Raw genomic sequence first — 26,405 nt, forward strand, 5'->3', positions numbered from 1 at the left:
AGTTAACAAATTCATAAAACTATATATGATTTGCTGCCGTGCTACGTTTAATGAATTTTATCAATCAACTGCATCTTTTGTTGTAATTGGAACATACTTCTGAACATGAGTCATTTATTCAGCATAGATCACAAGTATCTTTTTATGACATCTTTTACTTCACATACTAATATTCATAAATATTAATGAAGCAAATAGAAGTAGTCTCAACAAAAACTTTGATTGAAAAAGAAAAGCCTCACAAAACACTTTTAAGGATAGAAGATTTACATTTGTTGAAAGCATGAAATGAATACTAAAGAAAAAAAATAAAATAAAACTACCAAATGAAAAATCCATGAAAACCATTATAAATCCACAGATCTAACGGAAAACCTAAACATGAGTCATGGTCTCAAATGAACATAAAATCCTAATCTGTGGACCCCAAATCACATCTTTTCAGAGTTTCACCTATAAATACGTCAAGACCTAAGCCTCAACACCTACATCATCACTATCCTGATGATCCTCTTGTAAAACATATCATAAAGAGAAACAAAACAAATAGGGGAGTAAAAAATATCTTTCTATAACTATTGGTGTGAGATATAGCTGAATAGTCACACACAAACAATAATATAACATAAGCACACACATGGTAATGTTATTAAACAGCATAAGCATTTTATACGGAAAACTCAAATGCTTTTGTTGGTCACCAGGATAAACTTAAAATGGTAACAACATAGAAAAAGTTTCACATGAGCAGATGGTAGTGCTGAGATAATAAATGAAATGACTGGCTAGTTGGAAGACCAGGAAACTTGTATTCACAAAACCTTCAATTGGCTTTTGCCAATAAAAATGATTTCTATCCCAATTATCTAAAGTAAAAATACATTCGCTAATCTAGTGAAACAAAAAGGAACTGTTCCTCTACACATAAGAAGGTAAAACAAGACAAGGGGGAAAGTACAAAGGAAAAGAGAGACGACCCTGTACAAAAATACCTCTATACTCGTCTCTTTTCAAAAAAGTAAAACGGGGGGGTCAACCTTCTAAGAACAGTGTCATGTTAATATACAAGATTTGCAAAACAAGAACAAGATAAGCAATGATGCCTGCCAATATAACTTGGGTTAGTACTTCAACAGGACCTGTGCAGAAACAACGAATATCTGTTTCCATATTCCCCAGTCCCCACGAATAACCAGCTTCATCTGCACAAAAGCCCGAGGTATAAATAAATAAGGTTTTTCATATTTTTTGTATTCTACCAAGAAATTGAACAAGTGCACCTCGTAAAAGAATAAGTAAAGGACCAGATACACATATACATATCAATCTGAAGCACGATTATCATGAAACTTTGCAACTTAGGCAACACTTGATAAGACTACCATTCACCGGATATTATTCAAGCGCAAATTAAAAGGGATAAAACCTCAATATAAATGTTAGCCAAGACAAGTTGTTTACTTAGATATATATAGTGCAATTTCTATAAATATGAACATCTATCATTAATCAATTAAAAAATACATTTCTGTTAAGATATGCATTCATATAACAATAAAACCATTAACATGCCTTCACTTAACAGTTTGTTTTTGAGAGTTAGCTTGTGACATGATATCAGAGCCTCCTTAAGCAAGTGGTCAGGAGTTATTGGCTTTCAAGGCCCTCCTAGGTGATAAAGCAAAGGTTGCAGGCAGATCATTCCCACAAGTTGAGACTTTTGTTGGGATTTGGCAAAAAGAGGGTCTCATGGGTTTCTTATGGCCAATGTCCATACCGAAAGTCAGAACAAAAGTTGCAAGTCAACTGCAGTGTTAAATGGTTTGCAGTATGATTTAGCACAGCATATATACAATGTGGTAAGTAGTATAAGACTTTTCTAGGTATGTGAAATGAACAGGTATACTCTATAGGTTTGTTATTTTAGATTGAAATTCGCTTAACATTGGATTGCTAAGCATTCTTTACTTGGCAAAAATTAACATAATATAAAGCAATATAGTTATTGTGCTTGTACTAATACAATAGGCCTAGGCTAGGCCAACGGCCTGAACAGTAGCCTTTTAAGTAAAGCTCTGTTTTGCTAGGTGCAAATTGGCGGCATGGAGAAAACCCTAAAATCTTTTCCTTCCCCATTCGAGAGACATCCATTTTGCTGTGTGGCCCTATCTCCTCTTCCATTCTTGACCCCTGATTGCAGGGGCTGCATGTCGAAGCTGCACTGCCACCACCAACCTGCGTCACCAACAGAAGCCTCCATAGTGGCATGGTTCTCTGTTGTGATGCTACATTCTACTCTTCACATTTGCAGGAAAATCTTGAGATGGGAGACAGTACTAAGCTTCATGATGGTGCTTAGGTTTAAAGCTAAGGAAGGATTGGGGTTGGGAGAATTGGGCCAATGTGCCCAACATTTTCAGTGTTTTTTCTTCTACTTTTAGTCTGTTAGGTCTCTATATTTCGTGTTAAGTTTAGCTTCTCTTTTTAACTGTTTTTTAAATAAGCATAGCATATAATGTAATAAAAAATAACACAATATAAATAATAATAATAATAATAATAATTTATAACAATTAATAAAGACAATGTTATTTTGGTATCTACATCTTTTGGACATTTAGCCCCATCTAATACACACAACTACCCATTATTACAAACTTAACTGCACACTCTCATTTCATCATCTCTTTAATTACTATTATTTTTTATTTTTTAAAACAGAGAGGTGTTGAGTGCCTCATTTTTCCTAGTAAATATAATAAATTATGTAAAACATAACATATAATATAATACACTAAGATTGATATGTTACATTTGGCTTTAGCTTTATATGGTTTAAGGTTTTATGCACCTTGTTTCCTTGACTTTCTATTTTATGTTTAGTACAAGTATTATGAATTTTTATTATTGAAAATGATTAATGCATGATATTTTAGTTATTTGGGGTCGACCACTATCCCACATTTCTGTTATCTGCTATCCCACTTTTGGGATCGATACCTCAGCTCCACACTACACTTACGAGATTGACAACTGTGGAAGGAAAGAGATAAGAAGGATAGTCAAATAACAATAATTTCAGGACAAAAGCTTTCATCAAATGTTAACACCAGTTTATAGACCCCTGTATGATGGACGTGTGTTTCATATGCCTGTGGTGAAGAAATCACATAAACCTGCCCTATCCCCAAGAGTCAAACAAACAAATTAAAAATGTAATTCAATGCTATATTTGCACATATACAAGCCAAAACAGTAATATATATAAATATATATATATATATACACACACACACACACACATAAATATATAAATACCTGTACACTGCTGTCATAAAGGCATAGAGACTCCAATCCTGACAGAACAAGCACACTTGGCTGCTCCATTCGTTAGAATGCATCATTCAGCTTTAGAATTAGGTGTCTGGATACACAAACTACTCTGCCCTGATTGTAGATGTTGCATATGTTGCTGAGATTGATGTTGTAAAGCAAGATCTTTGGGAGAATGTTGTTCTTGCTCCTGTTGCTGCTGCTCAGAATGATATGTCTGCTGAGATAGGATGGGTTGTGGTAACTGTTTGAGAGGTTGAGTCTGACGTTGCTGCCACTGAGTATCAGAATTATGTGCATGAGCAGTCAAGCCAACTGATCTTGGCCCCAACCCTGGACTAATTGCTGGTTGCTCATTTCCAGTGAAATTTCCAACAGGTACACTCCCCAAGGAGCTCACTTGAGAGGTTTGTTTGTTCATGGTGGAATCAAATGATGGTTCTGATGTTTTCCACTGAGAAGAAACAGTAGTAACACCTGGTACCACACTAACAGAATCCATACAGTCCTGAGTCATTGTAGCAGATGCATTAACCTGGGAACCACTGTTTGTAGGCTGTTGATCAGCTTGAGTTAGATCAGACTGAGACTTGCTTGATGACTCAGAATGCACAAGATGGTTCTGAGGCAATTTTCTCTCAACATTTGTTGAAGTTTGATTAATTTTCTTAGACTGAGTCTGTGGCTGCAGCTGATGGTGGTTAGAAGAAATAACACCTGGCTGTGGGGGTGGCAACAACTGACCCGATGAAATTGGTGAAACCTGTCCTTGGGCAGTATCAGAAGGAATGTGAAGTTGCTTTGATGAAGTGGTGGGTGACCCAGAATGTAGCTTCTGCTGCAACTGTGAATGATTTGAAGAATGAGCATGACCCAAAGGCTTTGGAGGTTGATTTGGGTTTAAACCAGATCCGGGATATAAATTTTGACCTTGCATCATGTGCATGATTTGGTCCCCTTTTTCACCAGTTTGGCTTCCTGCAGGTAGAGAGAGTCCACTTAGATGAGAAGTATCCACAGATAGATTTTGATGGACCAATATATTTCCTCTTCCCATTCCCTTCAGAAGTTTTGCCTGCTGTTGAGAATGTACATTATGGCGTTGGTTAGGATGTTGCCTTCCAGGATGTTGATACTGCTGCTGTGGCTGTGGCTGTGGCTGTGGCTGTGGCATATGTCGTGGGCGCTGCTTTGGTGCTTGATTAGGCAACCCACTAGCAGTGGGATTCCTGCTGAATCCAGGTTGTGTCTGGTGAAGTTTCTGCTGTTGCAGCTGGGATGACATGGGAGTCAAAGGGGGTGATGGCGTTATAGGTGAAAGAGGTAATTGCTGAGAAGAATTTTGTTGTTGAACCTGAGAACTGTTCTGCAATGGTGATGATGACATGGGAAGTTGAGACTTTGCCTGGACATGTGGCATCAACACATTTGATGCAGCAAGCTGCTGCTGGTGCTGCAGATATCGTTGCTGCAGTTGCATTTCCTTCGCCAACCGAACAGCATAGGCGGCTTGCTGTGAATTAGTGGAATGACTTGGACCTTGAAGATGAGGACGAGGATTACTCAGATGGGACTGCTGCTGAGACAGTTGGTGTGGCTGCTGGGCATGTCCTGGGTAAGGCTGAACAGGTGTTGTCTGATTGCTGAAGGCAGAGCTCAGCCCGCATAGAGCAGGATTAACTTGACTGTTCCCTTGGGTGACTTGCATCTGAAGCTCTGGAACCATCATTTGTCTTTGATGTTCTGGGTTATGGCCAGGCTAATGGCAATGGGGAAAAGTCATCAGTTAAAATAAAGCAAGATCATAAATGTTAACACAAACTAATCTCCTAACAAAGCTCAAGTGAGGCCATTGCAATTATAGTGAAAACAAGGATGCCTAATTGGTTGGGAAGTACGTTTCATGGCCACAAGGTGAAATACAAACTAAGCACATTTTTTCTTTTGGTATTTAATAAAGTAATGGAGAGTTCTTTCCCCTTGGTTTTTAAGCTGAGTGACTATTATAATGTCAGCATAGTTAGCTGGAAAATCTGTTAGTATTCTTGTAAGCTGATTGGCTCTTGCCACATCAGCACAACTATCAGCTTCTTCTGTACTCTTTCTTTAAATATATAATATGATCTCATCTCTTGAAGAGCTCAGAATATCAATAATAGAAAAACAGTTCTCTCTATCTTTTTTCTCTAAATCCTACAGTATTCCACTATGTTCAGACAAAAAATGGCTTTCCAGTTAAATTCTCTGGCAATTTGATTATTAGCTTTTGTGAATGCATAATAAGCTAGTAAAAACATGAACTGAATAAAACTATCCATGGAATCAATTTAGTCCCAAAAGATGGAATAATAATGCTTCTCACCCTCATCATATGTAGAGTCTCGTGAGGTCTTAACATTGAGTTCCCTTGTCCAGGACCAACTCCAGGGTGCATACTTACAGGGCTTGGAATCCCAGCCATACTAGAAGAAAGCATGCTTCCAGAATTAAGCATTGACGGTGATGCCATTCCTTGAAACCCTGGCCTGGACATTGCCATGCTTTTGTTAATTCCACCCATCAAGCCCATACCATTTCCACCAGGAAGCATGCGAACACCATGATCACTTCCAGGAAGAGTCCCTGTAACTGACATGCTCTGCTGAATATTTCTTCCAGATAACATTTGATTGTATTGTATTCTCTGTTGCTCATCCACTGATGAAGGTGAATTTCTTGGAATCCCATATCTAGCACTCCTGAAACAAATGCATCCATTAGTTGAACTAAAATAAAATGTTGTTAATGCACAGAATGTAATTGCACAGAAAAAGTCTTCAGCAAAAAAATTACACACCTGACAGATGCAGCAATTGGACCAGATGATGATGACAAATTATGGCCAAGAACCATACCAGAAGACCCAGCTAGTGAAGAATTCACACCAGATGTAGGAAGCATTGATGGTACAGAACCTTGATTTGGTAATGTCAAACCACCAGCATGAGAACCTTGATACCCGAGGGCTGTAACATCTGGGTTTGTTTGTTCCGCTTCACAGAGATCAAGTGGCCTTCATCCAGGATTCAGACATAAATTAAATACTTGGGTAAACAAACCAATCAGGTGTAACAAAATTTTTAAAATTACAAGCAAAACCTAGCTATAGCTAGATGACCATAGCAGACAATGCAAAAGAATCCAAGGTTATAAAATTTCCATATTACCCAGAAAATAATAAAAGCTTACGTTAAAAGACTTCCATTCAGGTTGTTGGGGCTGGTTAGGGAAAGAGCAAGCGCATGTGAATCATGGACAGGCACTAATTGTTTTAAATCCTGGTTATCAGCCTGCATTGAACAAAAGGATTTCTGTTAAGAATCAATGAATCGTGTCACAAGAACTAATGAAAAAAATGGACAAGTATGAGTTTTATATAGCTACAATTCTGCTCCATGTAGACAATATCCTTCAGAAGCAATCACCAATCAGACCAACAAGCAGTAATTAAACTGTCCCAATCAGTATGCCACAGGAAATCAAAGGAATGGCTAAAAAAAAAAGTGTTAAACTAAAGTGCTGATGTCTAATATGCCAGAATCTACCTAATATGTAAGAATACCTTAAGAATCTATACATTTATTTATATAAATATATATAAGTAAAACGAAGTTAAGTGCAAGCACTAATGTTGTAGTTAATTTTATTTATTGTGCAGACAATTTTACTTGCATATAAATAAATTATTTTTCCTCATATAATATACAATATTAACTATTTTACTTAATAAATATAATATGAATTATATTTTTTTTTGTTATTCATAATAATATTTTTAACTATTATATTATTATATACAACACACACACACATATATATATATATATATATTAAATTCAATAAATAGAATATATTTATTAAACATGACTTTTATATGAATGATGAATCTATATATATATATTAAAATTTTATTATTAATTAAAAACCAATTATAAAAACAACAAAGCCGTATCACACTAGGTGCAATCAGTTATGCAGATCACACAACGTCATTCAACTCAGTTAAAGGCACCTACATATATGTATACATTATATTAAAATATACATTGAAAGTTTTACTATTTTTACCACTACTGTTTAAAAGAAATAGTTTATAAAATGTATCTTAAAATAGAAATTTTATCTCTTAATTTTTTCTTAATTATTATTTTAAATAAATTATTTAAAATTTAACTCTATTTAAAATAAATATTTTTAATTATTAATAATTTATTGTTCATAAAGCATATTTTAAAATAACCAAATGAAAATGCACATTAATATAATTTTAAATTATTTAAAAATTTCCATATGCTAATAATTAATTTAATCTAATCACTTTTTACTCGTATATTTATTTTATGCATTTAACATAGTAAGTGAATTTTATTTACACAAATAATTAAATGAAAAATCAAACTATCAGATTGTATGTAATTTATAGGATATTTTATATATTAAAAGAATAAAATTGCAGTATTTTATATAGAATGAATAAAACAATGGTTGAAAATTTCAATTTATAAACCCTGCACGTAATATTTTAAAATATAATACATACAAAATTCAAAGCAAGGTTTTTAAAAATTAACAGGCTCCACATTGAGGAGAATTGGAAACCATGTTTCTTACTCATCAAACCTTGCTCTAGATAGAAGAATTTACATATCTCAGGATGTTATTTTCAATGAACTAAAGTTTCCCTACCCAGATTTATTTCCCAATACTAGTCATAAATCTAACCAACCCACCTCAATCTCTATCCCTCTTACTGTCTCTAACATTTTACCCTCTTTGTCCTCTGAAGTCACTAACTCCTCAACTCCCGGATCCCCTTCTCTCATCACTGAATCTCAACCTACATCTCCTTCCTCTATGTCTGTCCTACCTTCTCAGTCTCCTCCTTACAATGTTCACCCTATGCAAACACGTGCTAAGTCTAGAATTGTAAAAACCCGCCTTCATCCCACTTTGCTTCTCACTCATGGAACCTAAATCCACAAAACAGGTCCTGACCAATCCACCTAGCTTGCAGCAATGAAGACTGAATATGATGCTCTTATAAGTCACAATACTTGGTCTTTGGTTTCCTTACCTCCAGATTGTACCCCTGTAAATGGGTGTTTAGGGTCAAGGAAAACCCCGATGGCTCTATCAATAAATACAAGGCCAGACTTGTGGCTAAAAGATTTCATCAGAAGTTTGGTTTTGATTATACAGAGACATTTTCTCCTGTTATAAAACCAGTGAGTATTTGTATTATATTAACTCTTGCTCTTGCACAAGGTTGGTCTATCAAACAACTTGATTTAAACAATGCATTCCTTAATGGGGTAATTGAGGAAGATGTCTACATGACTTAACCGCCTGGTTTTGAAGTTTCAGACAAAACTTTGGTCTGTAAACTTCATAAGGCTATTTATGGCCTAAAACAAGCCCCCAGAGCATGGTTTGATAAACTGCAAATCTACTCTGCTTGAACTTCAGTATAAACCATATAAATGTGATCCTTCACTCTTTGTTTACACCAACAATACTTGCAATGATCTATATTCTTGTCTATGTTGATGATATAATTATCACTGGCAATGACTACTTTACTTAAGTCTCTCACAGCTCAACTCAATTCAGTTTTCTCTCTCAACAATCTTGGCAATCTTGACTATTTTTTGGGAATAGAAGTAAAAACTCAGTCTAATGGATCTTTACTTCTAACACAAAGCAAGTACATTCGGGATCTTTTATCAAAGACCAACATGGAAACTGCAAAACCTATATCTTCTCCTATGGTTGGTGGATGTAAACTCTCTAAAGAAGGATCTGATTATCTTCTTGATGCTACTCAGTATAGATCTGTTGTGAGTGCTCTTCAATATGCATATATCACTAGACCAGAAAGTAGCTTCTCTGTTACCAAAGTTTGCCAACATATGTCTCAACTTTTAGAAACTCACTGAACAGCAGTTAAAAAGAATTCTCAGGTATCTTAAAGGTAACATCTCTTGGGGACTTCATTTACAGCCTGCTAGTACCACTATTCTGCTTTCTCTCAAGGCCTATTGTGACGCTGATTGGGCCTTAGACCCCGATGACAGAAGATCCACCTCTGGTGCTACTGTTTTCCTTGGACCAAATCTTGATTCCTGGTGGTCTAAGAAACAAACTGTAGTAGCCAGGTCAAGCACTGAAGCAGAATATAGAAGTTTAGCCCTTGCAGCAGCCAAAATCTCATGGATTCAGTCTCTTCTATCAGAACTGCATGTCTCATACGAATCCTACTATCTATTGTGATAATATGAGCATAGTGGCTCTTGCTCATAATCCGATTTTGCATGCTCGAACAAAATATATGGAGCTTGATCTTTTCTTTGTTCAAGAAACGATTATCAACTAACATCTACAAGTTTTGTATGTTGCCTCTGATCAGTATGCAGATATTTTGACCAAGGCTCTCTCCTACTCAATTCCTTTTTTTCAGATCCAAGTCCAGTGTGCTGTGTGGTTGACTCTCGGTTCTTACCCTCCTGGGCTTGTGGGGGGAGTATTAGAATAGTATTCTACTATGTATCTTTAGTTGTAATTTTTTCTTTCTGATGTAATTGTGTTGAGCTGTCACTTGCATGACAGCTGTCTTTGTAACAGAATAGTTCTTTCTGTTGTAGATGTGTTGGACCTGTCACTTTCATGACAGCTGTCCTTGTAACAGAATAGTCTTGTTTTTCTTTTATTCTGTGTAGCTATATATAGCTTGACCTTCACAGATTGTAATCACTTTTCATCAATAATACTTTTTTCTTTTCTCTCTTGTTCTCTGAAACTCAAAATAGTATAAGAACAATCATAGATCCACTCTAAAAGGGCTACCCACCATTGATACATACCAAGCCCAATAGTACTGGCCGTGAGAAGGTGTATTGGGAAAAATCCAAGTCCTGCCCATTCTAGATCATTGAAAAAGGTGACCCACCATTTATTCACGTACCAAGTCCAATAGTACTGGATGTGAGAGGATGTATTAGGAAAAACTAAGTCTCACATTGATTAGAGATAACACAATTAAAGAGTATATAAATGGGAGGCAACACTCGTCTTAAAAGCCGGTTTTGTAAAATTGAATTACGCCACCCACATTCTAAGAAAGAGAATATCAAATTCAATTTAAGAAACTGAGGCACATTTTTTGTTATTTATTTAATTAACATATATAATGGGCCTGTTTGATTTTAAAAAACAAAAATAAAATTAAGTACTCTTTTTTTAATAAAATAAGAAGTTCTCTACTATTTTGATGTGTTTGTTTAAATTTCCTTTTTTAAAAAAGAACTCTTATCTACTTAAAAAATTACTTTTTAAAAAAAATAATTAGAATCACCTTTTATAACTCTAGCCCTCGTTAAGTCACCTTGAGCCACTAGAGTAGGCTTAGTAGTGGAAAGTCAGATAGTAAGCATAAGATCCTAGGGTTGAACGATATTGTCGTCATAGTAATCTATCTTACTTATAAAAACTAACTGGCCTAAACTGGGTGTTTTTATTTTAAACAAATAGTATATGAATTTGACAGTATAAAGGTTTTTTTACACACAAATTGTCATACATCAAAGTATGTTGACCTTAAAAGTCACAGAATTTCTGATTGGTTGATTTGTATAGGCTTTTATTCTGTATTGCATTCTTACTATTCACGATATACAGAACAAGTCATGAAATTCTAGGTTTAAATACCCTTATTGATTTTTATAGTTAAAAACATTCCCTTTTAGTCATTATACAAACCATTTTTATTTCCTTTTAGTTCCTGTCATCTATTGCTATAGAACTAAAAATGAAAAGTTTATGAAATGATAGAGACTAAAAAAAACAAAAATTGTATGTATAGGAACTATAATGAAATAATTTTAATTATAGTGATTAAAAGGTAAAGTTCATGAAACTATAAAAACCAAAAAGGTATCTAAACTTAGATTCTAAATATCAGTAGATTTTTCAAAGAAAAAAATGTGTAAATAAACAGATGCGTATTTTAATTTAATTTTGAAAGATAATTAATTACCTTTTACCAACTTTTATAAAAAAAAAATCAAAAAAGGCTTTTATTTTAAGTATATTATTTTTCTAAAATTTAAGTTGAAACATACATGAGATATTAGGCTTGAAGCCCTAACTAGGACATTCAAAGATATATTATTAACTAAAGGTGTCTGGACCAAACAATAAGTAAATATTAACATATTGAGAATTATCGACACCACTATAGATATAGTAAATTATTAAGTATGTGAATTTAACAAATGTTTTTTACTATGTAAGAAGGGAAAAAATACTTTAACACATAGTAGTCAATCCCGGATAGCGGAGCAGAGCGGTGGACCCTAAAAATGGGATAGCAAGATGACGCGGAGCGGGATAACTGCTATTTTAATATTAATTTATATATATTAAATAAATAATAATATATATATATATATATAAAAGCTAAAAAAACAAAAAATAATTCTAAATTCATGCATTAAAAACAATCTGCTGAATTAAATTTAATCAGAATTTAAAAAAATCTGTTGAATTAAATTTAATCAGAAATTAAAAAAAAATCTGCTGAATTAAATTTAATCAGAAATTAAAAAAAATTCTGCTGAATTAAATTTAATCAGAAATTAAATAAAAAAATCTGATGAATTAAATTTAATCAGAATTTTTAAAAAAAATCTGCTGAATTAAATTTAATCAGAAATTATAAAAAAAATCTTCTGAATTAAATTTAATCAGAAATTTTAAAAAAATCTGCTGAATTAAATTTAATCAAAAATTAAAAAACAAATATGGTAAATTAAATTTAATCAGAAATTAAAAAATATCTGTTGAATTAAATTTAATCAAAAATTAAAAATAAAAATCTGCTGAATTACAAAATAGAAAATGAGAAGACAAAAGAAGAAGACAGAACCGGAGGAGCGTCAGACCGCAGGAGCGTCGAAACTGACGGAGTGCGTCGGACAGAGACGCCCGAAGAAGACAACTGGAGTGCGTCACGTCCTCGAGAGAGAAAGAATCAATCGAGAGAGAGAGAGGAGGAGTGCGAGAAACCCTAAACAACAACACTGATTGCGCAAGGGGGAGGAAGAATTAGGGCAAAAAAAAACCCTGAGATGACAGACTTACCCTTAATGAAGGGTAAGTCCAAGACGCGCTGCGATTCCACCGTTTTTGGCCGCTCCGCTCCGCGACCGACGCGGCCGCTCCAGCCGCGACAGACCAACAATTGCGGCATCGGGCCGCTCTGCTCCAGAGCGCCGTGATAGCGGCCGTTCCGACCGCGATTGACAACTATGCTTTAACATAGACAAAAATACCACACTATAATTTATATGTAGGTAGCCCTTTCCGAGACACTTGTGAGCCAGGGGTGACCGCAATTAAGGAGGCTTTCCAACATACTTCCTCACACCCAAGGCTATGAGCCTAGAGCATGGCAATGTAAGTGGCCCAATAATAGATCTAGGATAAGCTCTAACACCATCTTAGAATGTGTGGGCTTAGGGTCCAAATCAATCCCACAAAATTGACTTGTAAGGTAAGGATCATCCAAGTCTCATGAAGACTACACTAGTCATATCTCTAGGTGATGTGGGGAATCTCAACCTACTAAGAGTCGATGTCCTGGTTACTCCACATTCCAATGCTTCACTCAAATTTTCTGATGAGCACTTCCATGGATAGCCTTTTACGAAATACTTGTGGTCTATGGGTGACCGCAATTAAGGCAGCTTTCCGACATTCATATAAACACATACATCTAGTATTTATGTATAATCAATTTGCTCACTAATTGGGAAGCAATCTAAGGCACTGTTGCCTAAGTTGATTAGGGTAAGGATTAAAGCTCCATAGGAGCATAAAGGTTGTCTTGGATGATAATATAACAGTTCTCTGATACAGTTGGCTCTTAAGCTGATATTCATAATCATATCAAATTATCAATACATGTGATTCATGTTGAAGTTGCACAAACCAAATTTATTTAGGCATTAATAGCACTCATAGTAGTCAATCCCGGATAGCGGAGCGGAGCAGTCGACCCTAAAAATGGGATAGCGGGATGACGCGAAGCGGGATAACCGCTATTTTAATATTAATTTTTATATATTAAATAATTAATAATATATATGTAAAAGCTAAAACAACAAAAAATAACTCTAAATTCATGCATTAAAAAAATCTGCTGAATTAAATTTAATCAGAATTCAAAAAAAATCAGTTGAATTAAATTTAATCCGAAATTTAAAAAAAAATCTGCTGAATTAAATTTAATCAGAAATTAAAAAAAAATCTGCTGAATTAAATTTAATCGGAAATTAAATAAAAAAATCTGCTGAATTAAATTTAATCAGAATTTTAAAAAAAAATCTGCTGAATTAAATTTAATCAGAAATTTAAAAAAAAATCTTCTGAATTAAATTTAATCAGAAATTTTTAAAAAATCTGCTGAATTAAATTTAATCAAAAATTAAAAAACAAATATGCTGAATTAAATTTAATCAGAAATTAAAAAAAAAATCTGTTGAATTAAATTTAATCAAAAATTAAAAATAAAAATCTGCTGAGTTACAAAATAGAAAATGAGAAGACAAAAGAAGAAGACAGGACCGGAGGAGCGTCGGACCGCAGGAGCATCGGAAATGACGGAGTGCGTCGGAACTGACAGAGTGCGTCGGAACTGGAGTGCGTCGGACAGAGACGCCCGAAGAAGACGACCGGAGTGCGTCGCGTCTTCGAGAGAGAAAGAATCAATCGAGAGAGAGAGAGAGGAGAAGGAGTGCGAAAAACCCTAAACAACAACACTGGTTCCGCGAGGGGGAGAGGAGGAATTAGGGCAAAAAAAAAACCCTGAAATGACAGACTTACCCTTAATGAAGGGTAAGACCAAGACGTGCCGCGATTCCGCCCTTTTTGGCCGCTCCGCGACCGACGCGGCCGATCCAGCAACGACACAAATCCAAGACGCGATAGACCAACAATTGCTGCGTCGAGGCGCTCCGCTCCAAAGCACCGCAATAGCGGCCGCTCCGACCGCGATGTACAACTATGATAGCACTAAAAGTAAAGATGTATCGTTTAAGTTTAATTTTTCAAATAACAACTAATCATTTAATTTAACCACTGAAATTAGTGGTTAACAAGGTTACTAAATTGAGATTCAAATCATGAATCAAAAGGCCTATTTTCCAAATTGTGAATTGAATTGGATCATGAATCACTAAGATAGATGTCCAATAATTAAAATAACATACATGGTTAACAAATTCATAATTGCCAATTTTAAATGTCACTGCATCTTAGAATGTGTCCGGATATAAATGCTTTGGATTCAAACCTGATTCTTAAGGAAATGTTGCTTTTGCCCAATCTTTATAATTTTCTCAAAATGAGACTTCAGTGTATCCTCCTCCATTGGCCCCTGCAAACGTTGAAACAACTGCCTGGCACTACCCTGCTAAAGATATGAAAGATTTACCCAATTAAAGTTGCAAAATATATTGGTCAAACATAACGTTTTCCCAATGCATCCAAATATACTAAATGAAAAATGAAAGAAATAACACGCCTTAGGAATTCCAGGTAATGTAGAAGGATAAGACTGTGAAGACCCTGAATCTTCAGCACTATCTGCACCATCCCCAGTAGTTCTATCCATTAAAATTTTATGACGCTCCTTGCATTCTTTTGGTTTCCGAAATACGCACTGGAAATATAGTAAAATGTCATGCTATCAGAAAATATCCAACTAAATCCCAAATAACAGCAAATTATAAATTAAATGAAATTTTAGCATTTAAAGCATCATAATGAACACAGCATCAGAGTTTCAAAAGATATGATATGAGAAATGTCAGCAGAACACCAAAGTACTCCCAATTACTAAATCGATAGCCATCCTATGAAGCAGGAGGTACCAATTGGTGGGTGTCAATAATAACATCTTTTAAGATCAATGATTTTCAGTAATGTTCTAATGGAAAGGCACAAGGAAACAGGACCAGCAACTATGGCACCTTTCTTCTAAAACCATGTGTATTTGCACATTATTACCTTGATTTGGAGAGCACTATTGATAGCATCACTTACAAGCTCCCAGTTTGGACCCATATCATGTACCAGGACCACAAGAGCCTGCAACAGGCAGAACAACAATGGTAAGCCTTTTACACAATTCATAGACATTCAAGTATAAAATATTTATTCAAAAAGAATAAAGAAAAGTCAAATAAATTCCAAACAACCTGATCTTCAAATAGTGACCAAGGACTTCCAGAACCAGGCTGTCCAGCAGAAATCTAATAGCAAAAAATAAAACAAAAAAAAAAATAGCAAGATCACAAAGAAAATTTGAAAGCAATGAGCACCCAAATTCACATCAAAATTTACCTTCAGTGCTTTAGCTTTCCGACTCCTGTCTCGCCCACTTATGATCTTAATAAATTTATTAGGATTTGACATGTTACTCATTTGTGAAGCAGCTGGGGAAGGAATAGAATTAGTCATTGGCACAATATTGTCCAAAGGATTTTCAAGTGATGGTGTCAATATCTTTGGCTTCTTCAAACTAAGTCGCCCATGCAAACCTTCAGAGCAGGACATTTGGACTCGTAAATCATGAAGAAAATAGAATACATATGATATACTGATTGTAAATAAAAAAGTTTTGAGATCTATAATAAAATCAAGTAGTTTTACCACTACTTCCATTAGATTCAAAGGGATGACTTTCCCCTCTCCTCTTGCACTGATCCCTCTGCATTGAGAAAACACCACAGAATAACTAATTAGAAAATAATATTCATAAACAGTGCATACAGTAAATTTAAAAATAACTATGGGTAGTTGAGGGTTTAGGTGGCAATCTAGGTTCAAACTGTTATAACAACTTTCCGATGATCCAAAGAAGAAAAAATAAAGAGATAGAGCTACAGGCACACCTTCTGACATGCCAAAAAGAGATACAAAGAGTGTCTTCCATGTGATTGTAATCAAGTAAACACCGGTTTTCCTTAAAAGTTAAAACTAGAGAAGCAACAAGCAGTCAGGCACAGGACAAAAACTGCAAAGTTGTGAAAACAAATTTACCAGGCTTGATAATAAAATTACATGACTGTCATTGGAGTGGGTAAGTTTTTAATAGTTGGGCAACACATGTCCGAAGTATAGCAAGTGCCTAACTCAATGCAAACACTTGACTTTAGATAGGATAACATTAGGTATTTGGCTTCTATCTTGTGCAAAAGCACATAGCCTTTTCAATTGACTTCCCCTACTAATAGATAAGTGTAGGGGCTGGCAGCTTTGTTCCATTGATTTTACCTTTTTTCTGTTATTTTCTATTTTGTACTTTTACTGAGAAGGATATCAACCCTCTTTCTAATTTTTTTTCTGACTTCATCAAATTTTTAGAGATTATCATTATATAAGTTACCCTGGTCATTTTAGATTTCTTTCTGTTTATAAAATTTTAGAAGTTGCATCATTAATGAGAAATAGGAATCAAAAAAATTCTTAGTGACCGTTCTAATTTAAAAATCCATATTGTAACACAAGTTGTAAGATCCTACCAAAAGATGCAAAATTATACATAAAAGATATACAAATGACCAAAAAGATAAAGATAAGGAAAATATCTAGTAAATCATAACATTGAACTAAACATAAACTGAAAAATGAAAATTCATATTCATAGATTTATAATAACTCGTAACTAACAGGTCTAAAACAACTCATAATCGCCACAACTGCACCAGCAACAACAGAATGAGAGGCAGAAGAACAGAGGCAAGTAGCAAGGCAGAACCATAGAAGAACAAAGGCAGCACATGAAAGGCACTACAGAGAGGTGGCATATCAGAGGCAGACAAAGAGAAGAAGCAGCCCAGCATACCAAATGGCATGAACCTGAAGCAGTCAAAGCAAAAGCAAGAAGCAGCAGAGGCTTACAGAAAGAAGAACCTGAGTTTGGGATGATGTAAAAGCAAGGAGAGATGCAAGGACGAAAACAGAAGCACATAAAAGAAACTAGTTTAGGGTTTGCAAAGTAGGACTGGGATGATGTAAAAGCAAAGGAGAGATGCGAGGACGAAAACAGAAGCACATAAAAGAAACTAGTTTAGGGTTTGCAAAGTAGGACAGTTCAGATGATTGGGCTTTAGAATGAAATCTGATTCATAGATCCATCACCCAAGATTGGCATGACTCAGAAAACATGAACATGCACAAGGAAGATCATGAAAGTGTGATCATGAAAAAGACCCAATCCAGCATCTGTTTCAGCCCACAATTGGGGACAATCCTTAAATCTTGCACACAATTTTAACAACAATGCTTTAGTATATAACTAAGTCCAAACTCCAAAACTTTAGACTTTCCTTATACAAGCCCAAGAAGGCTAGATCCAAAAAATATAATATTGGCCCAGCAGCCAGCTCACAATAACCAATGAGTTAGCAAAATTAATCGATGTCTAATGGAAGTTCACAACTATAGCTTCACAGCATATATCAAGAATGTAAATATTCTTAATTATGCTAAAAATACAGCATCATGTTAATGCTACATGCTTAAAAATACTCTGAGAATTTACAGTCAGAAATTCAAGTTTTGTTTCATAATGTTGAAAGAGAAAGGCTGATATTACTTTAAGGAAATTTCATTGTAAAAGAGATTACCTGTTCATTTAGAACAACAGAATCCAACTGCCATCCCTGATCATATGTAGAACCCTGCAGAATAATTGTAAAGCAAATACATTTGAAATACAGATTCTGAAACATTAAAAAAAATAAAATAAAAAATAACCTCCACATGGTCAAAAATAAGCATGGCTTAAGGTATATAAATACAAATTGATTATTACCAGAGTCTTTGCCTTCTTCTTCTTCTTTGTTTTAACAAATATTTCTGCACAATCATAAGATAACTGTTTATCATAATCTGCAACTGACTCCACCTCAGTACTTTTCTGGATCAAGGGTCCAGCATGTAAAGTACTCTGGTCATCATGAAAGGAATTGGTATCACCACTTGAAGCATCCGCCTTAGCATGAGGCTGTACCGTCCCAATGTTGACAGTGAAAGGAGTTACAACTCTATGCCTAGTAGCCGTACGCATGCGTTTTGTTGGTATTGACCCAACATTTAAATTAGCAGGTCTTTTCCCAAGCAGCATGGATTGTTGAGTTCCAGCTGTATAGTGTATATAAGGCAAATCAGCACCAGCATCACCACATCTAGGAGGGTAAGACTTCAAATTTTTATGTTTCTTCTGCACAGATTTTGATGATTTGTTGCCCTCATAGACACTGGGCAAGTAATAAGTGCCGGTTTCTCCGTCTTCCTCGTCATATGCATTCTCTTGAGACCCAAAATCTATTTCAATTGATAAAAGAAAATAGTGACAGGTTCCAGAGTAACCAACAATGCAGTAAAAAATCCAACAATGCATGTAGTCTCAACAGTACCTGCTGCAGTATCATACACAGATGTTTCAACTTCCTCTTGAATGCTACTCCCAGTTTTCTGAAAATTTTTATTCTATTGTTTTAATAGGTTAACTCAAAAAGTAATAGTTCACATAAATTTTTCAACTCAAAAGAAAGAAAAAAATGTCATTCTGGAAACAGCTTTGCCATCCAGGAGGGAACATAGTTAACAAGCATTTTTTTCATCATAAACAAAGTAGCCAAGTATCTTTGACAATAAATTTACCTCAACCTGTAGGAAATGGGATTCGATAGCTCTTCTATATGTTTCCATTGCAGTAGGAGGAACTTCATAGAAAAGACTTTCCTATAAATTCAAAAGACATGTTAAAAGTTATTTGCTTACATTGATTAAACAACAAACAAAAAAAAAAAGCCTTATCCCACTAGGTGAGATTTGCTTACATTGATTATAACAAATAAATAACCAAAGTACTCCACAAAAATTCATCTATTAAATCATAAATATTAAAAAGCCATATCCAATGGAGTTCAAAGAGAATATTGCATTTAGCTATAACATGTTGGAGCACATGAACATGAGACAATCACATACACAAGACACATACACACAGCTAACATCAAAATAAATATTTTAACCAGAAGTATAAGAAATCTTGTCCCATACTTCATTAAGATGCTCATCCCATGACATATCTACAGTGCTTGAGTCGAATAACTTTTCAGGTGTTGTAGGAGCTTCTGCTTGAGAGGAAATTCCATGAGATCTATTAGCCTTTAAAAATCTTAAAGCATATGCATGCACTTTAAATGCAGCATGTTTTATGGGATTTTGTCCATCCAAAAATTTGCTTGTATCCTGACCAAAACCACCAACATTTAAGCATCAATAACAAATTGCTCAAGATGATAAATTGCAGGATGTAAATGTAATAACTAGTTGCAAAAAAAAAAAAAAAAAAAAAAAAAAAAAAAAACTGATAGTTCTCATTTTGAACCTCTGGTACATCTAATCCAACTAGCAAGTAAAAGACAGGCAGAGGCATCCCTCAAATGAGCATATATAAAGCCAGAACTCAAATAACTACACCATCTAAATGTATTTGAACGAATCTGTAGTCACTATATTCTGGATTCTGCAAAGCATAATATCCAACCAGCTCTAAGGATGTTTTGGATCCACTCTAGCATGATTTCAAATTGAAGTAAACCATATATTACAGTTCATAAACTTAATAAACCAAACCATAGCATTGCTCTTAATTTATTTTGGTTTAAAAATGTAGCAATAGTATCAAATGCCACATTATTACTAATGTATTTTTACTCCTTAATACTTTCAAAAGCTGTTATCTACTAGGGGTGTCCACAAAACTATTTAAAACTAAACTTTTTAAATAACTAAACTAAACTAAACTAAAATAAACTAAATTATTTTTTTAATAGTTTAAACCAAACTATTATTTTTAGTGTAGTTTATAAAGCTAAACTATTAAAATTAATAGTTCAGTTCACTAAAACTAAATACAAGCACCGAAACTGAAACACATTCACGGATTCGGACTCGCTCAACGTAGCTTTCCAAAGCCCCAGACTTTTTGCCAAAAAGTTTCCGAACCAATAGCCAATGAGTATATCTTACGTCTTGTCCAATTAAATTTTTTTTTTATAAGTAATTTAAATACATATTTTAATTATATTTAACAATTCAACATCCATTCTATTAAAATCTATCCAAACGTAACACGAATTCTTAATAACGTGTGTTTGGGTGTAAAATTTAAATAGAATAATTTATTTATTTTAAAAAATATAAAATTTTTGAGGTAGAATATTTTGTTTGAATAAAAAATTTATAAAGAATTTAAAATTTAAGTATTTATAAAATTTCTTGAATAATTTCAAATTCTTTCAAAAAAGTAAGAGTTTGAAATTTTTCATATTTTTTTTCTTCTTATTCCACTTATATATTTTATCTTATCTCTTATTTCTTCATATTTTTAATTATAGTTTAGTTCAAACTCCTAGAACTATAGTGCACTAATCTATATAATAGTTTAGTTTAGTTTAGTCAATATTTATTTTAGTGAACTATTTATTATAGTTTAGTTTAGTTTTCTTCTAGTTTAGTTTAGTTTAGCAATTTGAACACCCCTATTATCTACTAGTAGTATTAAACAATAGCCATATTTTAATACGTTATGAAATCCAAAAGCAAAAGACCAATAGTAAAAACAAAAAGTGTATAAACAAATTTGAAACTAATAAATATTGCACTAATCAATACAACCAGTTTACACAGGCTTGGTTCAGATTTTTTTAGCACCCTTAACCAGCTCTTTCAAATTCTTAAAAGTATGATTATGCCTAGTTCATTATTTCCTACATTATACAGTAGCTTGCTACTGGTAATTAGTAAATTAGTTTGCTATGGTTGCTACAGCTGTAACTAAATAACAGTTGCTTGTAATCATTATATTTATATTTATATATTAATATAGGTGGCAAGCTCTATAAATACAGAGCTCCTACAAGAGCATAACTTGCAATTATTTATGTTACTGTTAATTTCTCTCATTCTCTCTCTAGAACTTTCTCTTTCTGTTAATTTTTCTCTCATTTTCTCAATTACCAAACACTAGTACAAGTTTATATGATTACAGAGCCTGCACATAAATGCAAGACATTGTATCAATTGTGTAGCTTAAGATATAGCACCATTTAACTCAATACTGAATGATTTCCTGACAGCAACTCATTGAACAAATTAGACAAAAGAAATTCATATATCAAAAATCTAGCAATATAATGACCAAATTTAAATAGCATTGTTTTTTTCATGGATTGAGTTAAAAGGACAGAGAAAATAACCCGCTTCATATTGAAATTTCTTCTCTTATCCCTCAAAGCTTCATGGGCATCAACTTTCCCAGATTCAACACAATCAACAATGCAGTCAATACCAAGATCATTGTCTAGAAGAAGCTCAGCAGAATGCCAAAATTGCATGACAGCCTTGGCTATCCTGTGAGACAAAAATTTTGTCCCTAATTGTCTGTTTAGTTTTTCAAATCTTGACCGACAAGAAAAAGTTGCTTGATGGCCCAATTGTGCAGCAGCAGATATTTTCCAAAGACGCTCCTACAAATGCAATTTTAAGGAGGAAAAGAACCATTTCAATGATCACACATATAAAGTTAATAATGATTATTATTTTGATAGTTTCTAAATGGGGAAGCTGCCACAGAAAGTATGAGAGCACAATATCACCAGCAAGTATTAAAAATAAAACCTGTGCAAAATCATTTGCAAGCCATGCCATTTCCTCAAGAACAAAACCCCAGTGTGACTTTCTGTGGTTCTGTGCAGATAATGAGCGAAGTGATAACTCTGCAATTCTCTTCCTCTTAGCCTGTTTAGTGTATCATATCAGACCTTCAAACTTACTGAGCAAACATCCAAATTTAACCAGAAATGTATACACAATAATCACTGAAAATGGAACCAGAAATAGAAACCTCTATAATTTGAGCCTCTTCCAAAATAGAATCTTCACGAGCCTTGTCTGCCAACTTCATATTGTTCGTAGGACATGGTTGATCATCAGAGGTGGTGCCCCTAACCTTTTCAGCTGGAGCAGCCTGAGGAGGTTCTGAAAGTGACACATCCACAGGAACCTGATGTCTTTCACCGCTGGTCTCCTTGAATGAATTGGACTCATCCACTAAAACAGTATCTTTATCAGCTTTTGAAATGGTGCTGCCATTATGACCCTTGATATTTGACATGCAGGATCTGTTAATATGGACATTTTCCTCAGCTTTGACCAAATCACCACTACCAAAATGATTTTGATAACCAGCATCATGCTCATTGCTAACAGTAGCACCATTTTCATTTTCAGTCTTATGCCTAACTTTCACAACTTCACAGCCAGAGAGGTTCAGTTTATTCTCTAATGCACATGTTTGTTCCATGGTATTTCCATTAGCATCAACATTCTTTGTATTAGTACACATATCACTATCCTTATTTACATCTCTACCTAAACTACTTTGTGTGCACGAGGACTCTAAATCGAAATTCTTCTTGCCTAATGTAGCAATGCTATTTTGGCCTTCCTTTGGTACACTTTTCCTGTCTACTTCTACATTGCCAAACCCATTTGGCTGACTATAATAAGGCCCCTTTTCAGGTTTTACAGTAGGTACATGAGGTGGAGGCTCACAATTGACAGCAGCTACTGGCTCCCTTATCTCAACCACATTAGCTTCTCCAGAAGCCATAAGAACTGGGATTTTAACAGTATTATCTTCAGAAGCTAGAATTCCATGATTTTCTTTTATGTTTCTATTCACCGTAATATCCAATTTGTCTTCAGGAACACTAGCACTGCCACTAGTGGAATGATGATCTCGGATCCCAACCAATTCATTATTCAGTGTATTATTAGTTGTCAAATTTTTGGTACCGATATCACCATTTAAACTGGAAGGCTTTGGCTTAGATACAGTTGGCAAATTAGGGTTCTTTTGGCTATTTGTTTCACACATTAACCCCTTCACTTCCCTTGAAGCCCCCCGAGGACCGTGAATTGATCTAGATCTGTTCCTTCGTGCATATGGCCGGAAAATAGCAGAATCTTCAGTCTCCTTAGCATTTTGACTCCCTTCAATTTGGGAAGATTGTTCTGATGGAGCAATATTATTCCTTCTATTTGAATGCAGGCACCTCCTTCCAGTTTCAGGCAACTCATTCTCACCATCAAAAAGTAGGAGATTGTCAGCAGTATTAGGTTCACTAGCCAAAGGGGGCCCTGGTCTAGCACTACTGTCAACAGAGTCACCATGAGGGGAGGCAGTCAATGCAAAACTACCTTTTGCTTCACTGAGATCACAATAGGAAAGAAGTGACAGGAGAAAAAATCAAAAGAGCATTAAGAATTAAGAAAACTAATACACTAAAGATACTAAACATGCAAAAAGGGAAAAAACTAGATAAGAATAGTCAACCTGGTCACAAACTGCTCATGAGGCTGATCAGTGAGTGAAGTAGACTGGACACTAACTGAAGCAGCATTCCCAGACTTAAAGTCCAGAGGATTCCCACCCTGCACTTACAAAGTACAGATGCCCATTATTTATATCAAAGTATTGTTAGATATGAAATGCAAAAGATTAAAACTTTCATACTTTTTCAAGAAATTCAAGCTCTCTTCTTCTTTCTTCACGTACATCATACTCCTCTCTGATATTGACATGCAATAGTTATTCTTCATGCATAAGAATGGATTGACAGTCAAAAACATAATCAAACACAGAATGCAACCATGTGAAGGGCTTTCCCATCACCTGAGCTCTGCTTGAGCCTTCTCAATTGCTGCTCTGCGCGGAGAGATCTTCAAACCTATACCAACTCCGCCGTCAACAACTCCTCCCATAGAATCGACCTCAGCATTTACAAGGAGAGCAGATCCTGATTTATATCCATTCATTCCCAACCTCTAATATCTCAGAGTTTCACTTGCCATGTATTAAAGGATCTGCCAAATTTGTGAAGCAGAGGTTAAAAATGGCATAAACCAAATGACAAAGCAATTTGTAGCTACCAAAAGAAATCCATTAAAATATTAGCACATACAAAATAATGTCTCAGAGAATTTTGTTTTTATCCAATGGCATCATATCCATGTGGCCAACCTCACCTAGTGGGATAAGGCTGTCGTATTAAGACTCAACTTCCCATCAGTCAAACATTAGAATGATATTATGTTAACATTATATAACAGAAATAAACAAGGAACACAGACATGACACTAACTAAAATAAATAATATATTCCAAACTGATTTTTTTCCCTACGTAGAGAGGCAAGGAAGTATGCTATTTACAGACTAGCTAACTGGACCCCACCAGGTAGTTAACACATATCCTCACAACATCTTCGGAGCACCAGTCATAAAGGATCAAAATCATTGATATCTTTTACCAATCTGTTATGAAGGGATAGAATCTCTCTAAACCCCATTATGACAATATCTTACTTGCTAACCATACATCTCATTCTCACTACTACAGGGACCGAGCCCTCTGACAATGGATCTAGTCTAATATATAGGCATCCTAGTGCACATACTAACTTGAGTGTTGAAGTTTCTTAGAAAGCACACCTCCTAACACCTACAACCACTGTACTTGGAACCTCTAGCAACCATCATCAGGCTTGAAGGAACCATAAATAAGCAAGAAAGGAACTCCATCAAGTTTGAAATATGTGACCTGCTTTTCAGCAAGGTTTAATTCACTATCTAAAAGGGTTGTGCCAATTAAAGCGTGAACTAAACCCTATCCGAAGCATATCGATGAATTTAGGATGTCAGAAGGACCACCTACCAGACAATGGTTGCTAGTTGCAAGGTTCTTTATTGGATATAAGTAAAAAGGGGGGAGAATGTAGATTGTAGAATGTAGAAATGTGGAAGACATAGGTTATGCAATTATTATGTATCCAGAAGGAAGGTAATTGTGGCATGTTCAGATTTTGAAACATGAAATACATGGTAATATAACTCTACAGCTGAATGAAATTAAAGATCAAGATGGTCATAAATAAGCGGATTATATCATTTATTTAAAGGTAAGCACAACATATATGCAGTCCTATAGGCTACAGGAACATTCAAAATATTTTCCAAGATGAAGGGGTGAAGGCACCTCAGCTTAAAATGTTCAAAGAGGAAAGCAAATGCATAACCAGGCAAAGGCTGCATACTCTTCAAAGATACCAACAAATAGCAACAAGCAAAAGAGTGTGGTAGTTCACAATTAAGTACTAGTCACTAATAAATGCACATATTGAGAAACTACTGCATGCATGAATTTTGCCACCAATGATTGTTTTTCCTTCCAAATTTTCAAACCAACATCGCAAACCAAACGTTTAAGCTCTAAATTACAAACCAGCCACTTCAATGATACGCATGGCATTTAATTTCCCAATATGGGCACACAATTCCCCTGTATTTAATACCACATTAATGCTGAATACCCATAAACAGACAAACCCGAATGCACTTCCAATACAATGCACGACGCATTCCCAACGAGACAACAATCCAGCACAATTCCCCCAACAAAATTAAGCCCTAACAGCACACATTTCCACGAATTCCCCCAATTTTCATGATCCTAGGGTTTCCACGGGAACTCACGGAAATGCCAAAACCACAACAATTGAGGCAAAAGAAACACCTGAGTCCACAAAAGGGTCGCAGAATTGGAAGGCGGGGCACAACCTGAGAGCCCCAAGAGGCCGTTTCAACTCGAAGTTTCTCTCTCCTAGGGTTTTGGAAAAGGGGCACTACGATCACGAATTGGCTATGGAAACTAACGTGTAGCAGCAAATGTCAGCCATGGAAGCAATCCTGAAGAATCCAACGTTGCCAATTTGGGTAATCGTGATGGTGATTTTGTTCCTCTCTTTCGTTCGCTATATTCTGCACGTTCGTTGTTCTTCTTGCGCGTGTGGGTGGAGAGGGACTATGCGTGTTGTGGGCTGGGCACGAAGACGA

At 35.0% G+C, this 26,405-nt stretch overlaps 1 protein-coding gene across 4 annotated transcripts; it reads right to left on the bottom strand.

Moving 5' to 3' along the window:
• Positions 1-769: 769 nt before the first annotated feature.
• On the bottom strand, positions 770-26,405 carry LOC109802259 (chromatin modification-related protein EAF1 B). Of its 4 annotated transcripts, none has more exons than XM_029271729.2 (23): positions 26,130-26,405; positions 24,188-24,378; positions 24,029-24,083; positions 23,849-23,946; positions 22,355-23,723; positions 22,129-22,248; positions 21,708-21,977; positions 19,504-19,695; positions 19,102-19,182; positions 18,855-18,912; positions 18,251-18,762; positions 18,063-18,116; positions 16,084-16,141; positions 15,775-15,971; positions 15,630-15,683; positions 15,439-15,519; positions 14,954-15,091; positions 14,723-14,842; positions 6,562-6,662; positions 6,170-6,385; positions 5,696-6,071; positions 3,319-5,092; positions 770-1,202 (listed from the first exon to the last, which is right to left on the bottom strand). In XM_029271729.2, exons 2-22 carry the CDS (start codon positions 24,328-24,330, stop codon positions 3,401-3,403), a joined length of 5,985 nt encoding a protein of 1,994 aa, XP_029127562.2. In that variant the 5' UTR covers positions 24,331-24,378; positions 26,130-26,405; the 3' UTR covers positions 770-1,202; positions 3,319-3,400. The 4 variants fall into 4 exon arrangements, with proteins under 4 accessions (XP_029127562.2, XP_029127567.2, XP_029127564.2 ...); XM_029271734.2 differs by having other exon boundaries at positions 19,108-19,182; positions 26,086-26,405; XM_029271731.2 differs by having other exon boundaries at positions 14,723-14,839; positions 26,086-26,404.

Source organism: Cajanus cajan, chromosome 3 (genome assembly GCF_000230855.2).
Source record: "Cajanus cajan strain Asha chromosome 3, NIPB_CcT2T_4, whole genome shotgun sequence".
Classification (NCBI taxonomy): Eukaryota; Viridiplantae; Streptophyta; class Magnoliopsida; order Fabales; family Fabaceae; genus Cajanus; species Cajanus cajan.

What these genes read in the sequence shown, in the direction of transcription:
- LOC109802259 (XM_029271729.2), bottom strand. Translation starts at nt 24,330, where the DNA reads ATGAATGGATATAAATCAGGATCTGCTCTCCTTGTAAATGCTGAGGTC. An exon ending in AAGAGGCTCAAATTATAGAG is followed by an intron (nt 22,249 to 22,354) that starts GTTTCTATTTCT and finishes TACACTAAACAG; the next exon opens with GCTAAGAGGAAGAGAATTGC. An exon ending in ATAGTGCTCTCCAAATCAAG is followed by an intron (nt 15,092 to 15,438) that starts GTAATAATGTGC and finishes CTATATTTCCAG; the next exon opens with TGCGTATTTCGGAAACCAAA.